The sequence below is a fragment of the Typopeltis vanoorti genome, chromosome 22, assembly GCF_054136105.1.
Source record: "Typopeltis vanoorti isolate ZY-2024b chromosome 22, IOZ_Tvanoo_1.0, whole genome shotgun sequence".
Lineage (NCBI taxonomy): Eukaryota > Metazoa > Arthropoda > Arachnida > Uropygi > Thelyphonidae > Typopeltis > Typopeltis vanoorti.
The window spans coordinates 66,960,036-66,987,749 of NC_143570.1; the positions used below are offsets into that span (position 1 = coordinate 66,960,036).

General features: G+C 37.4%; 1 protein-coding gene across 1 annotated transcript in view; it reads right to left on the minus strand.

The window, feature by feature from the left end:
• The window catches only part of LOC150094470 (UBX domain-containing protein 7), a 520,016-nt gene that overhangs the window by 275,479 nt on the left and 216,823 nt on the right, over nt 1-27,714 (minus strand). The window contains exon 6 of the mRNA XM_090411839.1: nt 26,169-26,315. Coding sequence (XP_090267965.1) covers nt 26,169-26,315 — 147 coding nt within the window. The remainder of the gene's footprint in view (nt 1-26,168; nt 26,316-27,714) is intronic.

Genomic DNA, 27,714 nt, shown 5'->3' on the forward strand with positions numbered 1-27,714 from the left:
ACATTTTGCGCATATACACACATCCCCCCCCCTTCTCTCACCCACCACATATCCAACTCCCAGGACACATACATGCTGCAAGTACTGCATGCCACAAAGTCCTTTATTATGTTACGTATAATAGAGTCCTTAAATGGCAGAGGAGGACTTGGTGACACGCCATTTGTGATTGCAGCTGTGGTCGCCACAATCTACTAAGGAACTACTAAACTAAATGCTAAATATATATAAATGCTATATAAACACTGAATTATATATATATATATATATATATATATATATATAAAAACGCTAAATATATATAAATATAAATGCTATATTTAACTATACTAAATAGTCAAAACTTATCTTCTCTTCCACCACATGCTGCCAACTGCGACCTCATATACGGCCATTAATAAATAATAAATAAAAATAAAACTATTACTTATATAACATACATATAAATTACAGCCAATTGGTATGGATAGTGGCCAATGAAAGCTGAAAAATTGCTTCAATTCCTAAAGTCAGGGTTTGTTGGAAATTAAGTGGGCTGAATGTGTGTCATCCAAATTCTTGGGATTTTTATGCCATCATTATTGTTAAGATTGGGGTGATTAATCAAATTTTCATAGGCGTCTTTAAATTTTTATTTATACCAGGTTTTTGTATGATGTAATGAGCAAGTACTTTTCCAATCAATTTGGTGTAGGGTGTTAAGAGTGTGTGATCTGGGAGGCCTGCTTCACCAAAATTATTAAATTAAATGAGTCGTTTGTGCTTTTTTTTTTTTTTTTTTTTTTTTTTTTTTTTTTTTTTTTTTTTTTACAGATAGGGATGGTACATGCAGTTTCACCAATATAAAGGGGTAAGTGACAGGTGCAATAGACTTCAGGATGTGCCAATGAAGAGAGAGGATCTTTAGAGGAGTTGAATATGTTTTTTAATTTTAAAGGTGGTTTAAAAGTGGCATTAAGATTGTAATGGTATAGGATTCTATTAATTTTACCTAGAAAAAGAAGGTATGGCCATGGGCTGAACTCTTTCCCCCCAATTGCTAACTTTTATATGGAAGCTTTTGAGCAACATGCTCTTGATTCCTTTACTCTAAAACCTACAGTTTGGCTTAGATACATTGATGATGTTTTCGTCACCCGGCCACATGGTAGCGAAACTTTAAGCACATTCAGAAAGTATTTTTAACTTGGGTATAGTTATGTTAGAGATACCAAGCAATTTTAAACCTGGTTTTACTCCATTTTTTCCAAGTAAGCAAACAGACAAAATGTCAAGTTTGCACCTGCAATTTATGCAAGACTAGCTGATCCCACAGATAGTGCAAGACCAAGGCAACTCGTGGTAGAGGTGGAGCAAGCTCTGATCACTAATCTTAATATTTACCCTTAATGCCAAAACATATCTCCAAGAAGGGGATGTATGATGTTTTGTATTAAAGGCAAGGGGCCACTACCCAGACCGGTTTCTACCTTTATTGAGGTAGAATGGGAGTTCATGCCTTTCATCACTGGCCTCTTTAGATTTAAAAAAAGTTGTGCTGAGAGTCAGCTTGATAGTGAGAGAGGAGAGGAAAGATAGAGTGGATAGTAGTAGATAGTTAAAGGAGGCCTCAATCGATCTACTTGGCATGACTTAAATGCCAAGCAGATCTCCGACATTATCTCCCTCCATCCGTTCTCCTCCGCGTTCTCCGGCCAGCCACCTCTTCAGATGTCTGGCCGATGAAAGAAGTGAAAAAAAAAAAACAAATGCAGGAAGACGCACATAAATTGAAAATCAAAAGAACTAGGACACACATAAACAGAAACAACAAAAGTCGGTGAATTAACAGAAAAGTACTGCAAGAATGGGGGAAGAGCCTGGCCCGAGTGATGCAGCCTGCAAGGAGCTGCACCGCCTCGCTGTAAGCCTTCGCCGCTCGGGTTCTCAGGTCTGCCCCCTCCTATGTGGATTAAGCGTGAACATACAGAAACAGAACCAAGAAACTTAGAAGGGGCTTTTTTTTTATTTTTTATTTATTTTTTTAAAGTCATATTTGCCCTGCTATCTCTTACCGCTTCCTCATAGTCTTTTACCATGTTTTCCATCACTGTGAGTACGTGTACTGACTCTTCATCATTAAGTTGCCATATTCTCTTCAAGCATTCATTCCGCTTGGTCGTAAGTGACTTTCCCAAACTTGAGCCATATTCTAAGACTCTCTAGCTCACCTTCACATTGCAAGGCCACGTCTCCCTTTTCCTGTACAGCTGTGTGGACTTTGTTTTTTATCTAGGGTTTATTCCTAAGATAGAATAGGATTCGTTTTGTTACATTCGAATATTCATATAGGGGTTCTTTTCTTTTTGCCGGTTTTGTAATGGGGTGAGAAGAACCGGTGTTTGTATCTACTGGTAAAGTTCTTTTTTCAAATTCCTTCATTATCCCTGGGTATCTCTTTTCCAGATCTACTCGTGTCAGCGACTTCAATGTGTCGCATAGGTGTTGTTTTTCTTCCTCTGTTAAGTCCAGGTGACCGTCCAGTTGCTGGGGCTCGACCTTGGCTATATCCTTTACACAGAGTTCTCCCCATATGAGTCTATTGCTTCTTTTAAAGAACAAGAAAGTTGGCTCTCCTTTTGTGGTCATTATCTGAAATAGTTTTTCTGCCGTTTTAGGAGATCCCTTAAAGTTCTTCAGAATGACAGAGCTGTTTGGAGTATTGCTTTTAACAAAGTCTGTTCCTTCCTTAGTTTCCGGATTGTTTCCTTGCTCTCTGTCTTCTTCTTCTGATGAGGTTTCTTCCTCATTTTCTATGTTGTTTCGCGACATTATCTCATTTCCTTCCTCATCCTCATCTGAACTTGAGGCTTCTTTTTGGCTTTCAGTGTCCTGTTTATTTCGTTTCATTTCTCCTTCTTCTTCCAGGCGTGATGGGTCGTTTAGTTGTACTGGTGTTGATTTCCATTTCCTCTGTTTCTGTGCTGTCATTGTTGCCTTCCGATTTCTTAGTGTTCTGTTTCTTTTTCTTCCTAATTCTCCCTTCTGCGTTCCTCCCAGTTATTGCCCGATTTCCTAATGTAGTTGTTGCGGTAGCTGGCGGTTGGAGGGCTGGAAACTCTTCTGGTTCAGTTGTTTGTGGTTCGTTTACTGTTTGGCCGGTAGCTCGAGAGTCCTGTGTTGTGAGCTTAGGAATGGCTACTGCCGCAGGTGTTATGGCACCTCCTGCTCTTTCTGCAAGGGTCCTATTAGGACAAATGTCTATTTTATGGGATGTATTCCCACATTTACGGCATGGTGACTCACATTGATTCAATGTGTGTTCTGTCGATAAGCAGTTGCAGCATGTGTTGTTTTTTGGGCAGTGAGCGCTAAGGTGACCCAAAGCGGTGCACCGAAAACATTGTTTTCTTACGCCTGGATAATTGACTATTACTCTTGCTGAGCCTAAAAAAATCAAGTTGGGAACCTCGGTTTTCATCTCGATTGAAATGCTCACTTCCCCTGATTTCCACTCTGGGATATCCGCGTCTTGTCCGATTGTCCCCACTTGGAGAAAATGGTTTTAATGACTTCCTCCCCTTTCTCTAGATATTCGAGTGGAAACCTGTCAATTTTTACGGATTTTAAAATACTCCCGACTAGGAAGGGTAGGTATTTTTTTCCTTCACATTCTACGCCTTTAAGGAGCGTTTCTCTTGTTTCTATGTTGTTTGTTACTATTTGGAATCTACTCCCCCCCCCATAAGGGGTAAGCCCGTAAATACTATCTGCTTTGACGACTTTGAGAAGAGCTCTCACAAACGTCGCTTTGTCGATGTTTGGGTCAATTTCGATCCCGAGAGTACGAACTCTTGGCAAGAATTTCGACATTGTTTAAAAGCAAATTTCAGTCCCCGAACGGAAATACCCTAAAACGGACCTGCACCGATTGGAACGAGGCCGCAAAAAATAGAAACCAACAAAAGAAAAAACTAGAAGGGTTCTTACCAAACAATACTGGAGTAGGAGCTCTCACTCGGGATCTGGTAACTGGCAACTGGAATCCAAAAAAAGACTGGAACATGGAGCTTTCTCTCAGGGCCGCTGAAAACAGGTCTCATCAGTGGGAGCTAGGCTAGAAATACCAAGATTTAGTAATGCAGAGCTTGTAAGTATTTTACCAAAACGAGTTACCATAAGGTGTTATAACCTTATTAAATAAAAATCTCAGGAGGAGATATAGATGTAGAAAGTATTTTTAACTTGGGTATAGTTATGTTAGAGATACCAAGCAATTTTAAACCTGGTTTTACTCCATTTTTTCCAAGTAAGCAAACAGACAAATTGTCAAGTTTGCGCCTGCAATTTATGCAAGACTAGCTGATCAAACAGATAGTGCAAGACCAAGGCAACTCGTGGTAGAGGTGGAGCAAGCTCTGATCACTAATCTTAATATTTACCCTTAATGCCAAAACACATCTCCAAGAAGGGGATGTATGATGTTTTGTATTAAAGGCAAGGGGCCACTACCCAGACCGGTTTCGACCTTTATTGAGGTCTCATCAGTGGGAGCCAGGCCTTTGCCTTTAATACAAAACATCATACATCCCCTTCTTGGAGATGTGTTTTGGCAGAATGCCCAAAACTACAGTTCAGAAATTGCAAATCAACAGAGCACAAAATAGTAAACTGCACAGAAGCTTGTCTTAAATGTGGGGACTTGACCCATAAAGTGGACACGTGCTTGCACAGAACACTCTCAGAAGCAGCCGGAGGGACCATAATACCAATCAGGGCTATACCCCTCGGTAAACCTGAGGTATCATCAGGGAGCGATTTTCAAGAGCTCCGGCAACAGACCGAAAAAGAAACACTAGCAGAAAACACAACCTCCATAAAACCCGTAACAAGTAAGACACCCAGGGCAACCCGCCACATCAAGGAAATAACAGCCAACTTTGAAACCCGCAGCAAAGAGGAAGAAGTTGTAACAACCAGCGCCCCAATAAAGCGCACAAGAGAGGCAGAAACAGAAGAGGCAAAAAAGGCTAAACAAAGCAGCCTACTCTCGTCAGAAGATAAAATGGACAACATCCAAACTACAAGCCAACGCGAAGGCACCCAGCCCCTTGAGGAGGCGGTAACAAAGACAGGAAACCTATCCCCAGTAGCGGACCAACCTGCAGAACCCCATTCACATATCTGCAGCACGGACATTTATAGCGTGACAGAAATGGATTTTCAAAACGACCTCGTTATGGATATTCCAAACAGCTCCGATAGTGAATCACAGGTGGAACATGTAGAGCAACAAACAGACAACACCCCCCCTTCCTCCAAACACCAACATGGATTTTAAAATTGCCACTTTAAACACCAACGGTTTACGCAACCTCTTCGCACAAAGCACTGTCTGGAAGCTAATGTTAAGGTACAAAATTAATATCCTCCTGATTCAAGAAACCCATTTTTATAAGCATTGGGACGTGGAGAACTTCTCGAGAAGCTACCCAGTCACCAGCTACTGGTGCTTTGGGGATGCTCACTCGCGAGGGGTGGGGATATTAATTCGCCCCCCAATCGCGGGGGGGTTCTTCAACGTCCAGAAGGACGCCATGGGACGTCTAATAACGGTGGACTGGAAGTACGGTGGCCGTACCATCCGGCTTGTTGCAGTATACGCCCCGAACAACCCATACCACAGAAGCGGTTTCTTCTCTGCCCTTGAAAACTACCTCTTGGGAGCAGAATACCTAATAGTAGCTGGGGACTGGAATTGTGTGGAAGACACACGTTTGGACAAAGTAGGCGGGAACGCAAACTCCGGAACCGGTGGAACCGCCGCTCTAAAAAGATGCTGTGTAAATTTTGATCTCGTCGATGTCTGGAGGAGGAATAACCCATCGAAGGTAGAAACAACGTGGTGCCGCGCCCAGATATCGACGAGACTAGATAGGGTGTACGTGTCCCAAAACTTGGAACAGTATGTTCAAAGGACACGTCACACCACAGCACACAACATGTCAACAGACCACACAAATTGGTCATTTTAAAAATTACACTCCCAGAGGTTATGGAAACAGCCAGAGGTCCTTGGAGGCTTCCTCCTACCTTTCCCAGTCTTTTTAGCGACTAGCTACAGAAACTCTGTGATGAATGGACAAACATCAACCGGGACTGGGAAAACTGGCTGCACTTTAAGTGGCAGGCTAAGGAACTGTTTCAAAAATGTGGGCGCGAAAGTGTCTACCAACAACGTAAACGGCTGAGGGATCTCTACAGGGAACTCGGCTGGTACCGGTCAAGCGAACGGAGCAGAGTTTCCTGCGGACATCTTATCAGACAGGTAGAAATAGAGCTGCAGAGTAGAGTCGATGACCTCAACTTTCGCACGAGACTCTATCTCAGAAATTTGGAAACACCCTCCGCCGCATTCTACAATCAACAACGGGTGTCAGCAAACGATGAAAGAACGATTTACCAGATCGAGGAGAAAGGCCAGATTCTAAATTCAACCCATGAAATACTCCGTCACTTTCACCAGCAGTATCTCGGCATCTTCGCTGACCAGCAGGGCATGGATGACTTCAGTGAGTGGGACGTCAAACGTTTTCCCGAGCATCTTAGCGCCCTGCATGACAGGCCGATAACTGCAGCTGAAATAAAAGCCACGTGCAAAACGATGAAGCCAAAAAAGACCCCAGGGCCAAACGGACTGGGGATAGAATTCTATAGATCTATCTGGGACCTTGTACTGCCAGCACTAGTAAAGATCTTTAACGAATTCCTCACTTCGGGAAACATCCCCGAGGAATTCGCTAAGAGCTATACAATCTTTATCCCCAAAAAAGACCGAGATCGGACCTTGTCAAATAACTGGCGTCCCGTCTCCTTAACTAACCTAGACTATAAACTTTTCACTAAAATTATCTGTACACGCATTAAGGGCGGAATAGAAAACATAATAACAAGTTCACAGGTCTATGGAATTCCAGGTAGATCTATGGAATTTAATCTCTTCCTGCTAAGAGACCTAATCAGACTGGCCAAGGAAAAAAAATACCCCCTGGCACTTCTCTCCACCGACCTGGAAAAAGCGTTCGACAGCGTCAGCTACACGTACTTACAGGACACCCTAAAAAAAGTAGGCATAGGCCCGAGACTTCGGCATACAATTAAACATATGTACGCGGAGGCCTCGACACAACTGTCTATTAATGGGTTTCTGACAGAACCAATCCGTATAAAGAGAGGGGTTAGGCAAGGCTGCCCACTAAGCCCCCTTCTCTTTTCCCTAGCATTAGAACCCCTCATCAAAAGAATAGAGAACACCCCTGCAATTAATGGTATTCCACTGCCCCAAGTCTCCAAACAGTGCAAAATAGTAGCATATGCAGATGATATAGTGGCCACACTCAGAGACTCTGAGTCAATCTGCATCTATCTTGACATATTGCAAAACTTCAGCATAGTCAGTGGTCTCCGAGTTAATGCACAAAAAACCAAAATCTTGGAAATTTCCATAACACCGGACTTCCCTACGGTTTAGCGTTGCATACGCAGCCGCTAACAATACTAGGAGTTCCCTTTTCTGAGTCGCTAGCTTTACCAGTTAAAAAATTACAGGAAATAAGTACGGAAAAGATAAGTCTATTCAAACCGACCTTTTTCTCCTTTTATGGCAGAGTCACAGTGATAAAAACAATCATTACCCCAATGCTGATGCACACAGTCAATATCACAGGCATCACACTGCTACAAGAAAACCAATTATCCAAAAAACTCATAGATTTCTTCTGGAATGAAAAAAAACATGAGGTTAAAAAACAATACCTGCAACTAAAACATGAAGAAGGGGGGTACGCTCTGCCTGATCTCAAAAGCTTGCTTTATGCAAATACATTCAAAACCATACGGAAGGCCTTAAACTCAAACCATATTTCAGGCCTCCTAATTAGATATTTTATAGGACTTTTCCTCCCCCTCTTTGGAACCACGGACTATGCTGGACCCCGTGCAAGGGTTGTGCCCAAGTGGTACCGCACACTAGTAAAATCACTCACAGTACTTAGAGACAAAGGAACAGAAATCCTCACACACAAACCCAAAGCAGTATACTGGGATTTCTTCCAACTCTCCAGGCGTGATGCACCAAACCTCGGGACAAACAATGAAATTCTCTTTAAAAACATCAAGAATAGCTGGGTACAGCCTTTTCATCGGGATCTGGCCTGGCGAATAGCTTATGGGCGGCTCCCGGTGAAACAGGTTAAATCTAGGTACGTACCCAGTCCGTGCGATCCCTTTTGTGATGTCTGCCAGGGCGTGGAAACGGTGGAGCATTTCTTTTATTTTTGCCCACCAGCCCAACGCATCTGGCAAAGACTGAGCACAGCACTAGGAATCCCGATGCTATCACTAGAAGAGGTCATACACCTGCAATTCCTGCCACCAGTCAACAAGACCCAAAAATTCGCCATTTTTTTAATTAACGTCTTAAAGTATCACATCTGGAAGGTACGGAAAAAATCCCAGGTACGGGACGCAAATTTAATGTACGCAGGAATAAGGAAAGGTTTCTTTTTTTATCTTCCTAAATTTCTTGTGCAAGAGAGACATCTACTAGGCGACTTTAAATTTGTGAAAAAATACTGCAAACCACCGAAAATATGCTTTCTTATACAGGGACACATCAAGCCCTGTATATTTCTTTAGTATCTCCAAAACTCCACCTAACTCTCCCTAGGAAAAGTAACAACCACTCTGTTCTTCCTCGCCACAAAGCTTTTGCTGGCACGGTTTCCTTTACTCCAAATAAGGGGGGTAGATCTGAGAACCCGGGCTGCGAAGGCTTGCTGCAAGGCGGTGCTGCTCCTTGTGAGCGGCATCTCCCGGGCCAGTCTTCTAACCCATTCTAAGTCCCAGTGGTACCAGGTCTGTAAGTTCCTTATTTTGTTCCCTTTCCGTTCAACTGACCGGACCTTAAGTCCTTTAATTTTTATGTAATTTAAAAAAAAAAAAAAAAAAAAAAATGTTCTAACTGAAAATACTGTTTTCAAAACAGGTCAATGGATCTCCTTCATAGATAACTGACAAAATTATTAAGGATAAATTTATAAGTGAACTTTAGTTAAAATTTTTATGGTTAAATTTTCTTTTTTTTTGAACAGATAAATTGAGAACGTGTCACAGACCAATTAGCCATATAAGGCTAAACAGGTCGACTGAGGCCTCTTTTACCTCCTACTATCCTACTCTATCTTTCATTATTCTCCTCTCTTACTGTTTGCTGACCCTCAGCATGCTTTATTCTCCAAAGGCCTATGATGAGAGACATGAACTCCCATTCGACCTCAATAAAGGTCGAAACCGGTCTGGGTAGTGGCCCCTTGCCTTTAATACAAAACATCATACATCCCCTTCTTGGAGATGAGTTTTGGCATTAAGGGTAAATATTAAGATTAGTGATCAGAGCTTGCTCCACCTCTACCACGAGTTGCCTTGGTCTTGCAATATCTGTGGGATCAGCTAGTCTTGCATAAATTGCAGGCGTAAACTTGACATTTTGTCTGTTTGCTTACTTGGAAAAAATGGAGTAAAACCAGGTTTAAAATTGCTTGGTATCTCTAACATAACTATACCCAAGTTAAAAATACTTTCTACATCTATATCTCCTCCTGAGATTTTTATTTAATAAGGTTATAGCACCTTATGGTAACTCGTTTTGGTAAAATACTTACAAGCTCTGTATTACTAAATCTTGGTATTTCTAGCCTGGCTCCCACTGATGAGACCTCAATAAAGGTTGAAACCGGTCTGGGTAGTGGCCCCTTGCCTTTAATACAAAACATCATACATCCCCTTCTTGGAGATGTGTTTTGGCATTAAGGGTAAATATTAAGATTAGTGATCAGAGCTTGCTCCACCTCTACCACGAGTTGCCTTGGTCTTGCACTATCTGTTTGATCAGCTAGTCTTGCATAAATTGCAGGCACAAACTTGACATTTTGTCTGTTTGCTTACTTGGAAAAAATGGAGTAAAACCAGGTTTAAAATTGCTTGGTATCTCTAACACAATTTAAGCACATTCCTTAGCCACCTCAACAAACAACATGAGCACATACAATTTACTGTTGAAATTGAAAATCATAACTCGCTCCCTTTCCTGGATACACTAGTCATACTTCCCTCAGGCTGTCTATCCTTCAACTGTTTACTGCAAGTCTACACATACCGGCCAATATATATGCTAACTCATATCACCACCCATCACAAAAAACTGAAGTTATTAACATCCTCAAAAACAGAGCTATAACAATTTGCTCTAATGAACAAGCTCTTAAGCAAGAATTAAAAATTATTAGCAATACTTTTATAAATAATGGCTATAAACAAATACTATTAATAAAGCTCTTCTTAAAACATAGATAGACATACAGTAAGACCATAGCTATCCCATATATTAAAGGGTTATCAGAAAAATTAATAGAATCCTACACCATTACAATCGTAATGCCACTTTTAAACCACTTTTAAAATTAAAAAACATATTTAACTCCTCTAAGGATCCTCTACCCCTATTGGCACATCCTGGAGTTTATTGCATCTATTGCACCTGAAACTTATCTTATATTGGAGAAACTGGACGTACTATCCCTATCCGTAAAAACTAGCACAAACGACACATTAACTTTAACAATTTTGGTGAAGCAGGTCTCCCAGACCACGCTCTTAACACCCTACACCAAATTGATTGGAAAAGTACTCGCTTATTATATCATACAAAAACATGATACGAACGGAAATTTAAAGAAGCTTGTGAAATTTTGAGTAATCGCTCCAATTTTAACAATAATGGTGGCATAAAAATCCCAAGAATCTGGATGGCACACATTCAGCTCACTTAGTTTGCAACAAACCCTGACTTTAGGATTTTTTTAAGCAATTTTTCAGTTTTTATTGGCCACTATCCATACCAATTGACTGTAATTTATATGTATACCTATATAAGCAATAGTTTTAGTTTTATTTATTATTTATAATTTTTTTCCTTTTTGTAAACATGTTGCTTTCCAGTTTAATTTAATTTTCTAATCTAATAGATAATAATAACAGGACTCTAGCTTTGATGTAGTAAGGTTTTTTTTTCTCACCAGAGGTCAGGCCAATACTTGTAATGGTTGGTCAGTAACTTTAGCATGCCATGTAGATTGTAGTGCAGCTTGTTTCTTTCTCTTTTATGTGAATACTCCAGATGATGACTTTAATGTGAAGGTTGAAACATCGAGTGTTTTATTTTGATTTACATCAAACTAAAGTTTTACTCTAACACGGTAGTTGTTTCCATAATTTACATAATGTATTCTAATCACCGTGTAAGCATGAAGGAAAGGAAAGATTACTCTATTGCGCTTGGGCAGGATTATCTTTAGCGAAGTTCTGCACCATAATGGGTAGATAGGGGATGTGATACTCTGTAGTGGACAGCATGGTTTTGTAAAGGGTAGGTCCTGTCTTAGTAACCTCTATAGCTCAGTCAGTATAGATGAAGCACTAAAGGTGAGTAATCTGGTCTCATACAGAGGTAGAGGGTTTTTTCACCTGGAAACTCAGGTTTTTTGTCCCTCAGAATAGGCAAACTGGCCCATAAATACACACGGATCTATTAAAATACATACTTAATCCCTCATTACGAGGGCTCGATAGGGAAACCCCCACATGAATTTTTTTTAAAATAATCACATTTTATAATAATGTGACAGCAGAATTGGATAAAGATAATACTGCTAGACTTTGTGAAGGCATTTTGACAGAATATTACTACATGTTAAACTATTACAAAATACTGGAGAGGATGGGAATGGATGTCAGGCTAGCAGCATGGATAGGACTGATGGACAGACACCAGCGAGTAGTATATGGTGGGATGGAGTCTAGGAGAATGATGGTGACTAGTGGAGTACCTCAGGGTTCGGTACTAGGTCCATTACTCTTCAATTTGAATATCAATGACATAGGAAAAGATTTAAGAGGGGATATTCAATTGTTTGCTGATGATGCAAAGCTGGGGGAGAGCAATAGTTGCTAAAGATGATGCAGATATCCTGCAGAATGATTTTAATAAACTGGCATCATGGGCAAAGGATAATGATTGTCAATTTAATGATGCAAATGTTATGAACTTTGGGTTGAAAAGATTGCATGCAGTGTATCATGTTAGTGGTACTGGTTTGCAAGAAACTGATGAGGCTAGGGACTTTAGGATAATGGTGGACAGAGCAGTGAAGTTCAGAGGGCATATTGCAAAAGTTAGTAAAATAGTTCAGTGAATTACCTGGATGTTAAAAAAGCATGCTAACAAGATAAGAAAGTTATTATCCCTCTCTATAAGGCTACGATTTTGCCACATCATAGATTTCATTTGATCACCTGTTCCTCATTTGATTATTTCATCAAATGAGAACTTCAACCTATCCTTACGAGAATAGGTTGAAGATTTGTTGGTTACAAAGTTTAGTTGATAGGCAGAAAAGAGGGGACATGATAGAAACTTTTAAGATATTAAAGGGGTGTTATAAAACTGATGCAAGTGAAATTTTTTAATATATGACAAATAGTCTGAGAACTAGAGACCACCTGTGGAAGTTGTGTACGAGTGTGATTAGCAGGGAGTGTGTGCTGACCAGAATATTTGTGTGGAGTGGCAAGTGAGTGAAATGGATTACCAGAATTGGTTGTGAGTACACTGACGGTGAATGGATTCGAGGATAGGTATGATGGGATTCGTGTGTATGATGATTGATGAGTCTGGATTCCAAGGAGATGCCAAAATAATAATGTTCCATCTTTTAATGAGTATGCTATCATTTTTATGCTTTAGATCTTTTATTTGCATCTCAAAGTTTAAATTTTAAGATACAAATGGAGTTTCATCTTACTGTTGTACTTATTAATATCATTCATTCATCAGTGTTAATCTACAATCTCTACTTCAAGTTTCAAAGATCATAATTGCCAAAAATACAGCAAAGGTAAGCAATACCTATATATGATCATTTCATTAATTTTTTAATTTAAAACAGTTGCTGTCAAAAGATAAATTCTGATCTAAGGATGATCCATAAAAATAAAGCTTTGCTTTTCTCTTTATATCAAGAAAGTTTATTATGGACAGTAATATCTTTATGCTGAATCAGGACACAGAATTATATTAGAGATTTAAAAAGGGAAGTGATTTAGTTTTGTTTTGAGCAGAATAAAAATGGCAATAATATTTAAAAATTTGATAATCTAGAAATCAAACAAAACCTCTAGAGACCAAATATGGTACTTTTTCATATCTTCAGGCTTCCAATTATGCATGGATTGGAGACTGGATTCTTGCAACACCAAGAAATTCATAGCAGGATTTCAAACCTATAAATCATTATAAAAGTGCATGGTCTCCTAATAAAGTGGAGATTGTGTGCTTTTATAGGGATTAATTTATTGATAAGAAATTTGTCGTAAATAAATGTTACTAAATATTTGTTCAAAAAAGGATGAAAAAACTGGTACAGTACTTTTAAACAAGAAAAGCCAAATCTGGGTAAGATTTTTTTTTTAATACTGGGATAGAAAGGAAAGATTCCCCCAAATTAAATTCCACTGTTCTCAGAGCATCTTGACTAAGAAACTCTCAACTTCTTTTTGTTTTAATTTAGACTGAACTCCCTTTTTTTCACATGCATAACTATCATTACATAAAATAGAGATTATGATGATGTAATAATTAATTTTCACTTTTAATACTGGTAATTAAAATAATTAATAGCACAAGCACATAATAGCAGGATTTCCTGCATCATGAAACATTATTTTATAATGAATGTGTTATTCAAGCTGTAAAACATTATTCAGTGCAGTTTTGCAATGGATTCTCACCACTCCCCATCTCAGATTAAGTTCATAATTGCATAAACCTGCAATACATATAAATTCAAGTTGCAAGATATAAAGAGTATAAAGATATGTTCAGTGGAAACAACACTTGAGGATTGAGAGACAGACAAATGAGATAAATTCTTAAGACTCATCCAAATACTGAATATCTTTGCTCAGTAATCATCTTTCTAGAATCAACCATGAAATGCAGTATCACAATAGTAAAATGTAAACAAAATGATCTATCCCAAATATATATGATATGTGCCACCACTTATACATACCTAAACTAGATTTGTTATTTCTTATTTCTAAGAACTAAAGCACAGTAAAAGAAGAATTTCATTGCTCTGCTGTGACCATAATCCTGCTTACGCAGGTCTGAAATTGCTCAGAAAATTCCATGTCTGGTCTAGGGTAGTGCTGGATTCAACCAGAGCTAATACTATATATTAGTACTTACCAGTCGATAAACCAACAGATATTTAGGCAGGACTAACAAAAACAGAAGTCTTAATGACTACTGTCCATCTCGATTGTCCATACTCCACTTTAGATGTTAATCCTTCTATAACAGGGGCAACCCATAAGCATTTCTCAGATACTACAGTCCATGATGTTCCATTAACCATTAAAGCTAGCTAAGTTTTGTGCAAAAGAAGCCGAAGAAGAGTCATGGGAAGAATACAAAATACAAACCTTATGAAAATAAACAATGTTCTGTAGGCAATTGAAAAAAGCTTAGAAATTATGGGGAGAGAGTACTGTAAAAATAATCAGATATAATAAAGGTGATGTAACGGTTATGTAATCGATGCTGTCAGGAAAAAAGACATGCTTAGAGAGCTCCTGAAAGATTTGTGATTTTTGTTGATTTATTAAGTGTTTTCTTAGATTTAATTGTGTATTTTTAGCATATTATTGTAGTTTTTTAGTGTAATTATTGTACTACAGTATTTTATAACATAATTGTAGAAATATTATTAGTTTTTAGTACTCTTAAAAATGGCGCGGAAACTCGTCATAACATGGCAGTGTCTAAAGCTGAAGTTGTTGCTACTGAGGAGAGCATTTGTCCTGATGAACAAAAGCTCTGCTGCAGTGATGATGATAATTTATCTGAGGATAAGTAGACATTAGAAATATCTCAATTAAAAGAAATTATTAGAAAAGTGACCAGGGAATTGGAAAAACGTTTGACTAAATTTAGAGAGGAAAGAAAAAGGATCAGAACAGGCAGAAACTACTCTATATTTGGTAATCAAAATATTAATAACAACAAGGTAAGTCAGCTAAAATCTATGAAAAAAGAGATGATATGGTATGGTGATTTAATTTAAGTAGTGACAAATATAGTTTGAGAGAAGATATGAAAGGTCTGTTGGAAGAAGCGAGAAAGAATGTGAGAGAGTAAAAATTGTAGGATTACTACCCAGATACGACAGTACTGAGTTAGGAAGGAGAGCGATGATAGCAAATGATTTCACGTGCAGACTGCATAGAAGATATGGGTGCGAGTTTTTAGAAGTGTGGGGTATATGTGTTTCATGGCAGAAAAAACTTGTACAAGAGGGATGGCCTGCACTTTTATTCATTTAGCATCAGAAGACTGGAAAAATTACTTCTTGGTATGAGACCTAACAGAGAGTCAGGGAACTAGATCATCAAGTGGAGAATGGGAAAAATGTGTGTGAAAGTTCAGCTATGGAATGCAAACATGATAAAGATATGAATGTCTTCGAATATGGTTATGTGGCATAGGGGTGGAAAAATATGCTTTGGGTTCAGACTTTTTAAGTATGTCTGGAGAGGAAAAAGAGAAAATTCTAGAACAAGACCAAATAGATTGCATATCTAATTATAAGAATTGGCTAGGTGGTAATTTATTATGTCTATACACACATGCCAGGGACATTAGAAACAAAGGGGGTTGAGTTTGTTGCTTTATTGAATACGATGTAGCCTAAGATTGTTGGCATTAGTGAAACCTGGCTATCAGAATCAGATATGGTAAGTGGGATCGAGTGTAACGGATATACTATTTTTAGGAATGACAGAAGAGATGGGAGAGGAAGAGGAGTGCCACTAATGATATCAGATGACTTAAGTCTAGTTAGGGTGGAAACACAAGAAAACAATGATGGTAACAATGTTCCATGTAGCGGTAAGTTTGAGTCTATCTGGTGTGAAGTGCAGGTTAACAGAATGAAATATATGGTTGGGGGGGGGGGGGGGATGTTGCTACAGACCTGGTGGCTAAGCTGCAGGGGACAAAGAAATGCATCATGAATTTAGCCTTATGGGTACCAAAGGAATGATCATTATGGATGACTTAAATTTTCCAAACATTGATTGGGTAGAAGAGAAATCTCGTGATAAAAAAGAAGAGGAATTTATTGAATTGTTAAAAGATAACTTTCTCAAGCAGCATCTGAAAGAAGGAACTCAAGGTCTAATAGTGTTAGATTTGATCATAGTGTCAGAAGGGGTCTCTGTCAAGAATAGTGATCACGCTATACTTTCTTGGGAAGTATCTAATTGTATTGATGCTCCGATCAAAACAGGTTAGATGCTGAATTACAAAGCTGGAAATTATGATCAACTTAAGAGAATACTATCAGTTATGAATGGGAAAAATGTCAGCAATGCATGAAATCAGAATTCAGATACCTCATTCAGATACTGCCTCATTAAATGAAGCAGTATCTGAGGGCATAATGGGCCATTATTGTTCAATCTATACATTAATGATATCAGGAAGGATCTAACATCAAATGTGCAATTGTTTGCTGATGATGCAAAGATAGGCAGGGCAATCAGGGATTCTACTGATATTCAGCAATTACAAAATGATTTGAATAAACTGGAAATTTGGGGAAACAAAAATGGCCCTCAGTTTAATGTTAGTAAGTGTGAAGCTATGCACTTTGGCATGAGTTAGAGTTCCAGCAGCATATTATATTAGTGCGGTTATGCTACAAGAAACTGAAGAGGCAATGATCTTGGAGTATTGGTGGATAAGAATTAAAAATTCAAAGGTCACATAGCAAAAGTTGCAAATACAACTCAGAGGATAATTGTGATGTTGAAGTGAACCTTGACATGTAAGGATAAGGAAGTCATTTTTCCTCTTTATAAGGCTTTGATAAGACCACACCTGGATTATTGTGCACAGATTTGGTCTCCTGAGTTCCAAGGGGAAAGAAGTTGTCGAAAGGGTGCAAAGAAGAATTACAAAGATTATATCTGGACTAGGGGACTCCACCCACTGGCACCTACGGCACCCAACCCCCATGTTCCAGACTGAGAGACTGGTTCTCCTTGAGTTTTGATGACTCGACACTCAGGGTAACCTGTCGAGTCTTCAAAAGGGGGATGGGGGGAATATAACTCACACTTTTTTCCCCAAAATTAAAGTTAAAAAATCGTGGTGCGAGATATATGCAGAGATTTTCGGAAACTAAAGTTTTTAAGGAAAAAACGAAACTGATGTTCATAATTAAATCCTCACTATTCATTATAATTTATAATTGCTCACATTATTTATAAAATGAATGCATTTAAATTTTAATTATCAACATTATTTACGTGATCAACCACTCTCCTTCGTCATGTGATATATTTTAATATTTTTTGACAATACTTCTGTAATGAAATTAATTATTTCTGGCAAAATCATGTCCCAAGCTCGCAAAATCTAGTTGCACAACAGGTTTCGTATAATGGTCTCATAATCTTAATCCCCCCATGCAATCCAAGATCGAGTAGAAGTCAATGCTCTCACTCCCACTGGTTGCCTCCATCACTATGCATATGATTGGTGTGGTATTAACAAAAGATCACACGACTCAACGACAAAGGCAAGCCAATGATTGTTGAGTTTAAATGCTGATTCTCTTCATTCAAATTCCAAAATATCTGAAACTGTCATAATAACATTCATTATCTATGTCTTAAAGTTTTAAACTTTTTTTGTGTGTGAACTACATGAAAAACGTTTAAATTTGTTTTTTCATAAAGTAAAATCAGGGGCGCAAGATATACGTGAGGGCGAGTTATATTCAAGTAAATATGAATTTTTATTCAAGTAAACATTTTGGGTTCACGGATAATAAATAAGTTGCCACAAGGAAAAAAAGAACTTAAGATTTTTCTTGCATTTCAAGGAAATTATTTACATCCTAATCTCCATATTCATTTAGTGCTTACCAAAGCCTAAAGAAAACAAACACATCAAAAACTGGTTTTGAAAGTGCTAAAAGGAAGAAGCTTACATCCTGTCCAAATGGCAGTCACACATTCTGGTTTCTTACAAAAGCAATTAGCCGCAATATTTGTCAGACATTGCTCCTTCCTGTGTTACACCCATATGGTTCTATTGCAGCATTACCCAGGAGAAAAGCCAATCTCTTGGCTACATGTTTTCCTCAATAAGCCCGCATAGCTAATCTTGGTAAATATTCTCCAGCCATTCCAAACATTCAATACTCAATGCGCCTCCTGATCTTTCACAAGACAGATGAGAATTTTTTAACATTTTGGGCTCACGGATAATAAATAAGTTGCCACAAGGAAAAAAAGAACTTAAGATTTTTCTTGCATTTCAAGGAAATTATTTACATCCTAATTTTACATACTACAAAATTACCATCTATGGAATAAAACCTCTATACTAACTAAAAAGCAAGACATAATATTACTATCTCAAAAAAACACAAGAGAAATTTCAGTGATCATGGATTCATCAGAATATAATCATAAAATCAGCGCCCTTCTTTGATATTGTTCTACCTATAAACTTATCCCAAGACTCCACCAAATCTCAAGTAAATAAAATCAATTGCTAGATAACTGTAGGATATCTATATTAAAATTCAGATATTCCACAAATTTAAAAATAAAAAATGAATTGAATTTCAAGTTAAGAAGTGAATAAGATGATATTTCGTAAAGTTGTTACTTAAATATTTATTTGTTTGTGTCACAAGCAAGATGTTTCAAGAAGTCATTTTTATTTTTGGCTACTGAAATATAAAGTAAATTGATTTAAATCAGATATTATAACTTATTTATAATTTTTGTATAAGTTGTCAAACTTATGCTTGCACTGTTTGTATGTAGAGAAGCATCAAAAAAAAAAACTGTTGTCAATTTATGAGAGAAGTGACTGCTGTATTCATGTTTTTAAACGTGATTAAGTGAAATCACCTCTGTATTTAAATCTTGTGAAATGAAAAATATAAAAAATTCTAATTGCTTATTGTTTAATAATAAAATTATAATTAAATTACTGACATTTCAAGTAATGAAACCAGTAATGGTAGTACAAACGACAATACAACAGAAGTTCTGCTGTATTCCGAGCATGTGCAGAAGTAAATAGAACATTAGTGAACATTGGTAATTGTTCAGAAGGAAAAGTAAAGAACAGAGTAGAAAGAATTGATAGTTTCTCTGTCTTCAATATATGAAGACAAAGAAACTACCTCAATTCTTTCAGAAGTTAGATATAAAAGACTGAGAGAAATGGGAAGTTTACTGTTGTCATCAATCCACATAGGATTTATTCTATGAAAAACTGAAAGAAACTTTATTGCTTCTACTTGGTACAGAAATGGGTCCAGTAAAGTTTGTCTTACATAGGTTTTTCCAATCTGAAGAATAACTTGAAACTGTTGATATGGTTTTACTTATTTCTTCAATGAAGTGTTCTGAGGATTTCATGTAGAAAATAAATTTGTTCTAGAGTGACAAAAACTGCAGATATGGTTTTAGTAGTATATTAGTGGAGTTAGCTGTAACTTTCATACATAGTGTACCCATTAAGTAATGAGATTGATTTTATTTTTTTTTACAGGACAGCGATTTGAATAAAAGTAACAAACATGTTTATAGTTTTGACTGCTAGAGTGTGTTGTAATCACAGGCGCAACTTTCAAGTCAGGCGACACAGCAGTTTTCATATGGCAACCATTGAAGTAAGAGCGTATGAGCGAAGCATGTCAGAAGTTACATCATCAGAAGTGTACCAAGACCTAAAAAAGTTTACAGCGATGACCGTGAGCCATGAACAGGTGTTCCGCTGGTTTTCAACATTTAAAGAGGGAATGGAGTCCCTGGAGGATGAACCACACTGAGGACAGTTTGTTTTTGACACTGCTGGAATTATCCACCTCGAATTTGTTCCTAAGGGCACCACAGTGAATGTCAGTATTATTTAGGAATAACGCAACGTCTGTACACCCACATGCAACATGTTAGGAAATCACAACAACAATTGGTTTCTGTTGATGACGTGCCCACGCACTGCTTGAAATCCAGTGACCTAGAAACTGAAGGAAGTTCCCATTCAGGAGTTCCACCATGCCTTCATAGAGGTGTATGATAGATGTAAACGTTGTGTGGAGTTGGAAGGAGATTATTTTGAATGTGTAATTGACAATCCAAATATAATTCTTTGTTTTAATATAGTAAATGTTGCCTCATGATTTAATGAGCACACTGTGTAAAGAAAGTGAATTAAATTACTGAAGTGTGTAATGGATGAAAAAAGATATGCTTGCTTCGATGTTCTGTGATTTTAGGATGCTGCAATATAAGGTGCAGTTTTTGTGTTGATTTTCCTCATGTGTGAATTCAAAGAAAGAATGAAGAGGCAAGAGACTAAAGCCATTGGTTTATGATAATTGATGCAAAGCTGGGTAGATAAGATGTTTTTATGCTGTTTGGATTGTGATTTGAAGAACAAGTTGATGCTTGTATAGTTTATATGTTCGCTGACACTCATTTATAACAGAATGTCCCCAGGCCATCCAGAATGACTTGGCCACATTGCCTGCACATACACGATTCAATCACTCAGGCCAGACTGAGTTATGCAGCATAGAAGCATGCATGTCTTGCAACGCATAGTAGTTGTATCACATACACAAATACTGGTATGAGGCTTAAAAGCATCAGTGAATGTGTTAAGTTATACTATGTTGTATATGTTTATATTCTTTGTAAAAATCAAAGATTTTTCATTTGGTTATAAAGGTGTTTGAAGACTGAGGCTCTTAACGAATTAAATGGTTAATAGTTAATTTAAGAAGATAGGTTATGTGATATTCTGGGATACAAATCTGTGTGTAAATTTGATTTGGAATTCAGTTTCAGGTATTTTCTTTTTATTTTGAAAGTAAGAGTTAAACTACTTGGAATGGAGAAAGTAACTTATTAATGGTGAAAATGTTAGGGTTGCATGCATAATAAAGTAAAAACGCTCCCCCCCCCCAAAAAAAAAAAAACACACTGCAAAATAAATTCTTTGGCTGCTGACAATCAAAAAGTTAAGGATTTTTCATGTCAGAACCCCTAAACTATACGACTCTCAAAAATGGCATTCTTTTCTAGCCAGTGGTATCAATTGTCCTACTCATAAACTGTCTTTTTAATGAATCTGCAATCAATCTAACCAGAAAATCACCTTTCTACATAGTACAAGTTTCATTTCTAAAATGACTGACTAATTTCCACCACCACCACAGCTCTGGCATCATAATGAACTTTGGTGTTTTACTCTTCACCAACATACCTTTAGATGCAGCTATTTTTTTGAGGATCTGCCAGATGGCATCTTAATATGACTTTGCTGTGCACTATGTATACTTTTCCTGCACAAGTAATCTCTACAATTAAGTAGAAGATTATGCCATTAGTTGCTCCTTATCATCACTGTTATTTAATTATTGTGGAACACTTGGAATAATGACTTCTGAACTTCTGTTCTCATCAATTCTCTCAAACATAATGGAGAACCTTATCAACAGTCTATTTCTTCACTACCTGATGGTCACACAGCTAGTAATCACAAGTATGTATTCTGCTCCTCTTTCTTCACAAAAGATCTCCTAGCTAACCTTAGCCATCTTCAGACACCTTTCCTTTTCACTGAATGTTCTAAGGCAAACGTGGATTTTGACATGCTTGCTTTAGAACAATTAGTGAAAAGAACATTTTCCAGAGTGACAAATAGTATTTTCACATATAGAAAACTCTCTTTCCTAGTATTTATTAATATTGCAACTATAGGAACGAATGAACTAAAAATTTATGTAGTCCAACACATTTATTCAAAGCAGATTCAAGTCAGCATTTTTATTGCGTATTGCACTAAACCCAGAAGTATCTGGTAGAAAATTTGTAATTTTTCATTTTTTGTAATATGAAATGTATCTGGATTATAATTCAAATCTAAACTCATAACTAAAGTAATCCTTCAATTATCTCAAGGGTTGGTTAACTGAAAATTTAGTTATTCAAAACCTCCTGGTTTCTTTCCTATAGTCAGTTGATGTATGTTGTATATGTGAACAGTCATAAGAACCCACCAACTTAATGCTCATTTGGTTAAGTTTCTTATATTTACTTCTAGTTTTAAGCTGCATGGGGAAAGAAATCCCTCAGTCCCCAGTATAATTCACTTTTATTTGCAAAATGATATAACAGATGATAATGGATAAGAGATGTGAATCTCATTCACAAAAAATTGGAAACCTATAATTTCCATTTGTACTGTGGGGGTGTTGGATTGTGATAGAGTGGAATTTTAGGAACTCCTATCTTATCACAATCTAACATGCGTTTCCAAACAAAAAAAGGGAGATAAATACAGGTGATTGCCTCTGAGTATAAAATAATTGCTATGTATATATATATCAAGTGTGTTTTGTTAAAGAGGTTAAATAAGTGTGTATTTTGTGCCATTCACGAATGAGTTTAAATTAATAAAGAAAGCGTAAAACGTTAGCAGAGTCTTATAAAATAACATGTATAAAAAGATATAGAATGTTAGCACAAATTCAACAGATGGGGGGAGTGAAGTCCAAAGGTCACGGAGCAGTGACGCGAGGGTGCGGCTCGCCCCAAGCAAGCAGCATGACGTCAGCGCACGTACGATAATGGAGAAGGCTGGACGGCATGACGTAAGACCACGTGAGTGTCAGCTGGACATCGCAAAATGCATGAAACGCCGAGAAAAAAAGAGGGGAATATAAGGGTCATGCACCCCTGGAGAAAGGCTTTTTGTTCCTGGATCTCCTAGTGTTCGTCCCGCAGTGGTGAAGGGCGGCAGTGCCTCGATACTGGAGGATTCCGATTAAGGCAGTAGCGGGACTTGGCGGTCGTATCTCTGCGGAAGAAGTAAGCCCGGGAGTCCATAGAAGGCCAGATTCCTGTAGACCATTGATGCAATACAGAACCAAGGTGTTTCACGCAGATAAGCAGATAAGCAGACTTTATTTGTGTTTCACTGGATGTGAGTGAGAGATTTGTGCCTCATAGATAAAGCAGAAAAGGGAACATTAATGATATAGAATAAGATTGTGTTCCTATTGTTTAGAGAGGGTTGCATTTAATCATACTGCCTATCGCTGTGATAAAGTTCGTTAATATGTTGTAAGAGGCTACAAAAATGTTTAGAGTAAGGAATTGCTAATTTATAAAGAGATTGTAAAAGATATGAATGTTACCTTGTGTGGTCTGACAGAACTACTGAGATTTAGAAAGATTGTGATAATCATACATGACTAAAGTATTTAAGAGTATAAATATGATTCTTACTTTAGAAAGCTACTACATAATCTGTTATAAATATATTTGTAGTATTGTAATATTTTAACTCTGTCCTGGCTGTCAGGAACTCCCTTAAGATGGGAATTAAGCTAATAATATTGAGTGTACCTACCTTTGATATATAATAAACCTTGCTTTTGTTTCTAACAAAGACTTTCTGTGATTTCTGGAATCCGATGTACCTCTTATAAAATATTATGAACCTATGCGGAAGACTAGAGAAAAGTAAAGTTTGGCCACGTCTGCAGAGTTGCTAGGTATAATTTAAGTACTGTCCTGAGCTTACCTCCTGATTGTTAATATTACTAATCTAATAGCGCTAAGTGGCGCAGCGAAATATAAATTTTCTTGGCGTTTTACGAGAGGTAAATCTCAGACACTCTGATACTCTGGTGTTGCCTCGATCTCGAGGAAATTCCACTGTCCCTCAGAGGTACCACGTGATACCCGATTGAGAGTATAACAGAGATCTGACAAAGACAAAAGAATAGTTATAACAGTAGAAAGTCGACACAACAGGGGGACTAAGTGTTAAACAATACGGGGAACACAGCCCTAGATACCAAATATCAAATATTTTCATGCTGTTTGAAGCCTCTAATATGCTGAGTTAGTAATGGTCTCCTACCAGGCAGTAATATTCATATACCACAAAATAATAATAGTGATTCTAAAATTTATTTTCTTGACTCCATGGAGAACTGTACTGACCTCTCTTCCTTCAAATTCTTTCATCCACTGTACTGCTAAAAGTTGGTTTCTAAGTCTATGATAGTTGCCTGCCTTAGAATTCCTTCTGCATTGATACTGCTACATGCCTATTTATCCTTCTAGTCACTACATTGTCACTCTCATTATCTTGGGGACAAGTATGATATCTTGTCACAATCAGATCCACTGATGTTATGACCAAATCCAAAACTCTTGATCCTTGTGTTCCCTTCATCACATGCTGCTTAAGACAGTTGTCTTTCAAGAAATCCAAAAAATTTATACCCTGAGTAGTGTTATGCTGCCTCCCCTGCCCAAGTTATATTGCTATAGTTGAAATCCCCATTAAGATCATTTGCTTTGCACCTGCATACTAATTTGCCTTTCCTACTCATCACCATCTATATTCCACAGTCTGTAACAACATCCCACTAAATATCTTGTTTTATGTCTATCTCACACCACATACTCTCAAAGCCAATAGTGCTGTTTCCACTGAGATTCTCCAACCTTAGAGGGCATAATTCATCTCTTATCACAAGTACACTCCACCACGTTTACTTTCCTATCCTGCTGAAATATACTATAACGTAGTCCCCCCCCCCCTTATCCATGGTTTCAGTTATCTGCGGTCAACCTTGGTCCAAAAATCTTTTAACATTTTTAAATGGAAAATTCTAGAAATAAACAATTCATAATTACATAGGCAAAGTGGATATTAGATCCAACATTATTTCAAAGCCTGATATTTGTAGAAACTATGCAAGTTTTGTAAGTTGACCTGAGAGCTTATGAGAATACAATCCTCGGCATTGTATTCTCTGAGTTGCCTTAGCTTGCACTACTTGACTTAAGTAGCTAAGACAACTCAGAGATGCTGAGATTGTTTTCTCATAAGTTCTCAGGTCAACTTGTTAAACTTGCATAGTTTCTACAAACATTTGGCTTTGAAATAATGTTGGATCTAATATCCACTTTGCCTATGTAATTTTAGACCGCCAAAATGAAGCCGTATGGCTCTTTCTTTTAGTAACAGACAACTCATAAGTTTTAAATTGCATGCCATTCTGAGTAGTTCTCAGTTATCAGATCAACTGTCGCAGTATTGTAATGCTTGTGTTCAAGTAACCCTTGTGCTTTGTGGACATTATTGACAATCCGAATTGCCAGAATCACAGCTGGCAATTCGGATATGCCAGAGAGAGAAGCCGTAAAGTACTTGCTTTTAAGTGAAAAATTGTGAAAGTTCAACTTCATAAAATAATAAATAAATAATAGTAATAAAACATATGTTGAGGATGCTAAGATTCCATTCACATTTAGGTAGCTTTTATTATAGTATGTTGTTATAATTGTTCTATTTTATTATTAGTTATCGTTGTTAATCTCTTACTGTGCCTAATTTATAAATTAAACTTTATCATAGGTATGTATGTACATATAGGAAAATACATAGTATATATAGGGTTCACTACTATCCGCGGTTTCAGGTATCAGCACAATGTCTTGGAATGTACCTCCTGCAGAAAAGGAGGGGGGAATTACTGCATCCCTCAATTTCTATCCCTGTTATAATGTCCTCCTTAGTTAAACTATGATGTAATTCAGTTTTTTCAATGGTGAATAAAAACTTCTCTTCATACATTTTTCCCTGTATTTTCACAGGGTACCTGCTGACTTCAGATGCACAAGTATATTCATTTTTTCACCTTGTTCTGGTGACCTAGTGATCTACTTTTTCACTGATTGTCACATTGTGAAAGGTGGCTACAATGTATGCATCTATGGACATAAAGGAAAAATTATGAAGGAAAATTGAGACAGGGCAAGTACAGTATCTGCTGAATATGTTAACAACACGTTAATGTGATATGCTTCTTATAAAACCATGGTATATTTCATCTCTCATAAATCGATCTTCTTAGAATGCAAACAAATTTGAATTCAGAAAATCTTACCTGCCAAAAGACAAAGTGCTCTGACACAATATCTTTCACACCAGGATTACTCCAAACATCTCTATTCAAAACCTGACATGGAAATTCTTGGGAATTCTGAATGTTTACTAGAAGCCAACGATTAGTATTTTGGCCTAAGTCTCGTGCCTAAACATGAAAGATATAAAAACAATTTCATCATGCCACTGAAGAATGTATACATAATTTATAATTCTAACTATTTTTAACAGCCTAATTTACTATAGCAATTTGTGCACATCCAATTATCACTGGAATGTAAGAACCAAAGGAATAGTCTGATGTAATGAACACTATAAGGTTTGTCTTGGAATTTACAGGAATTTATTACAATAGGTAGGTTCATATTCATATATACATTATGCTGAAATAAGCACCACACCTCAGTCTGATTTTAAAATGTTTCTCTTGACGTTTCCAGGGCATTTGACTGGGTCTGGGCACACTGGTTAAATAGGTCAAACTGCCATCCATCATCACCATCATCATCAAATTCCTGCCATGTACCCTCAAGGGGGTGTACAGGATATGAAAGTACTACATGAAAAAATTACATCATTACTAATTTCCTATCTACAATTTTCCTCCAAATCAGTCTGTTACTTGTAAAGACTCCAACATTATCAGATCTTATATTTCTATCGTCTAATGCACTTTGTACCGTATCAATCCACCTATATCTTGGTCTTCCCCTGGGTCATTTTCCTGCCAACCTGGCAGAGAACACTTGTTTTGCTAATCTTTCCTCTCCCATTCTATTTAAGTGACCATACTACCTGAGATTAGCTCTGCTAACGCATTCCTGGATGCCGACAATGTCAAGTTCTTTCCTAATATCCTCATGTTTAATATGATATTGCCATTGATGCCATCTGTTCACACCTCTAATCTTTCTCAGGACTCTCATATCTGCGGTCTCTAGTCTTTGGTCAAGTGTTTTACTTCTGACCCAGCTCTCAGATCCATAAGTTAAAACTGGTTTGAACACTGTCTTATATACAGCTAATTTAGTGTTCCGACTAATTTCTCTCTTATTCCATATGAATTTATTCAATTGACTTCCCACCATATCAGCTTTGCTGATTCTGTTGTCTATTTCTATATTTAATTTACCATCTTCAGTAAAAATCGTGCCTAAATAGCTGAAATGTTTTACTTGTTCCACAGGTTCTCCATTCACAACACAGTTGACATTTTCAATGATTCTGCCTATTTTCATTGTCTTTGTCTTTTTATTGCTGACCTTCATACCATACCTATCACAACAGCTACTCAATTTAGTCAGAGAATCTTGCAGACTTGTAGCGGATTTATTTAGAAGTATAACATCATCCGCATAAAGCAAAGAGCTGACATTAACATCTCCAATTTTGATATCAGGTTTAATACCACTTTCCTTCATAATGTGATCCATATAGATAATGAATAATAGAGGGGATAATGTACATCCTTGTCTCACACCAGATTTAACATTAAACCATCTTCCTGTACTTCCTTCAATTCTAACTGCTGACTTACAACTCAAATA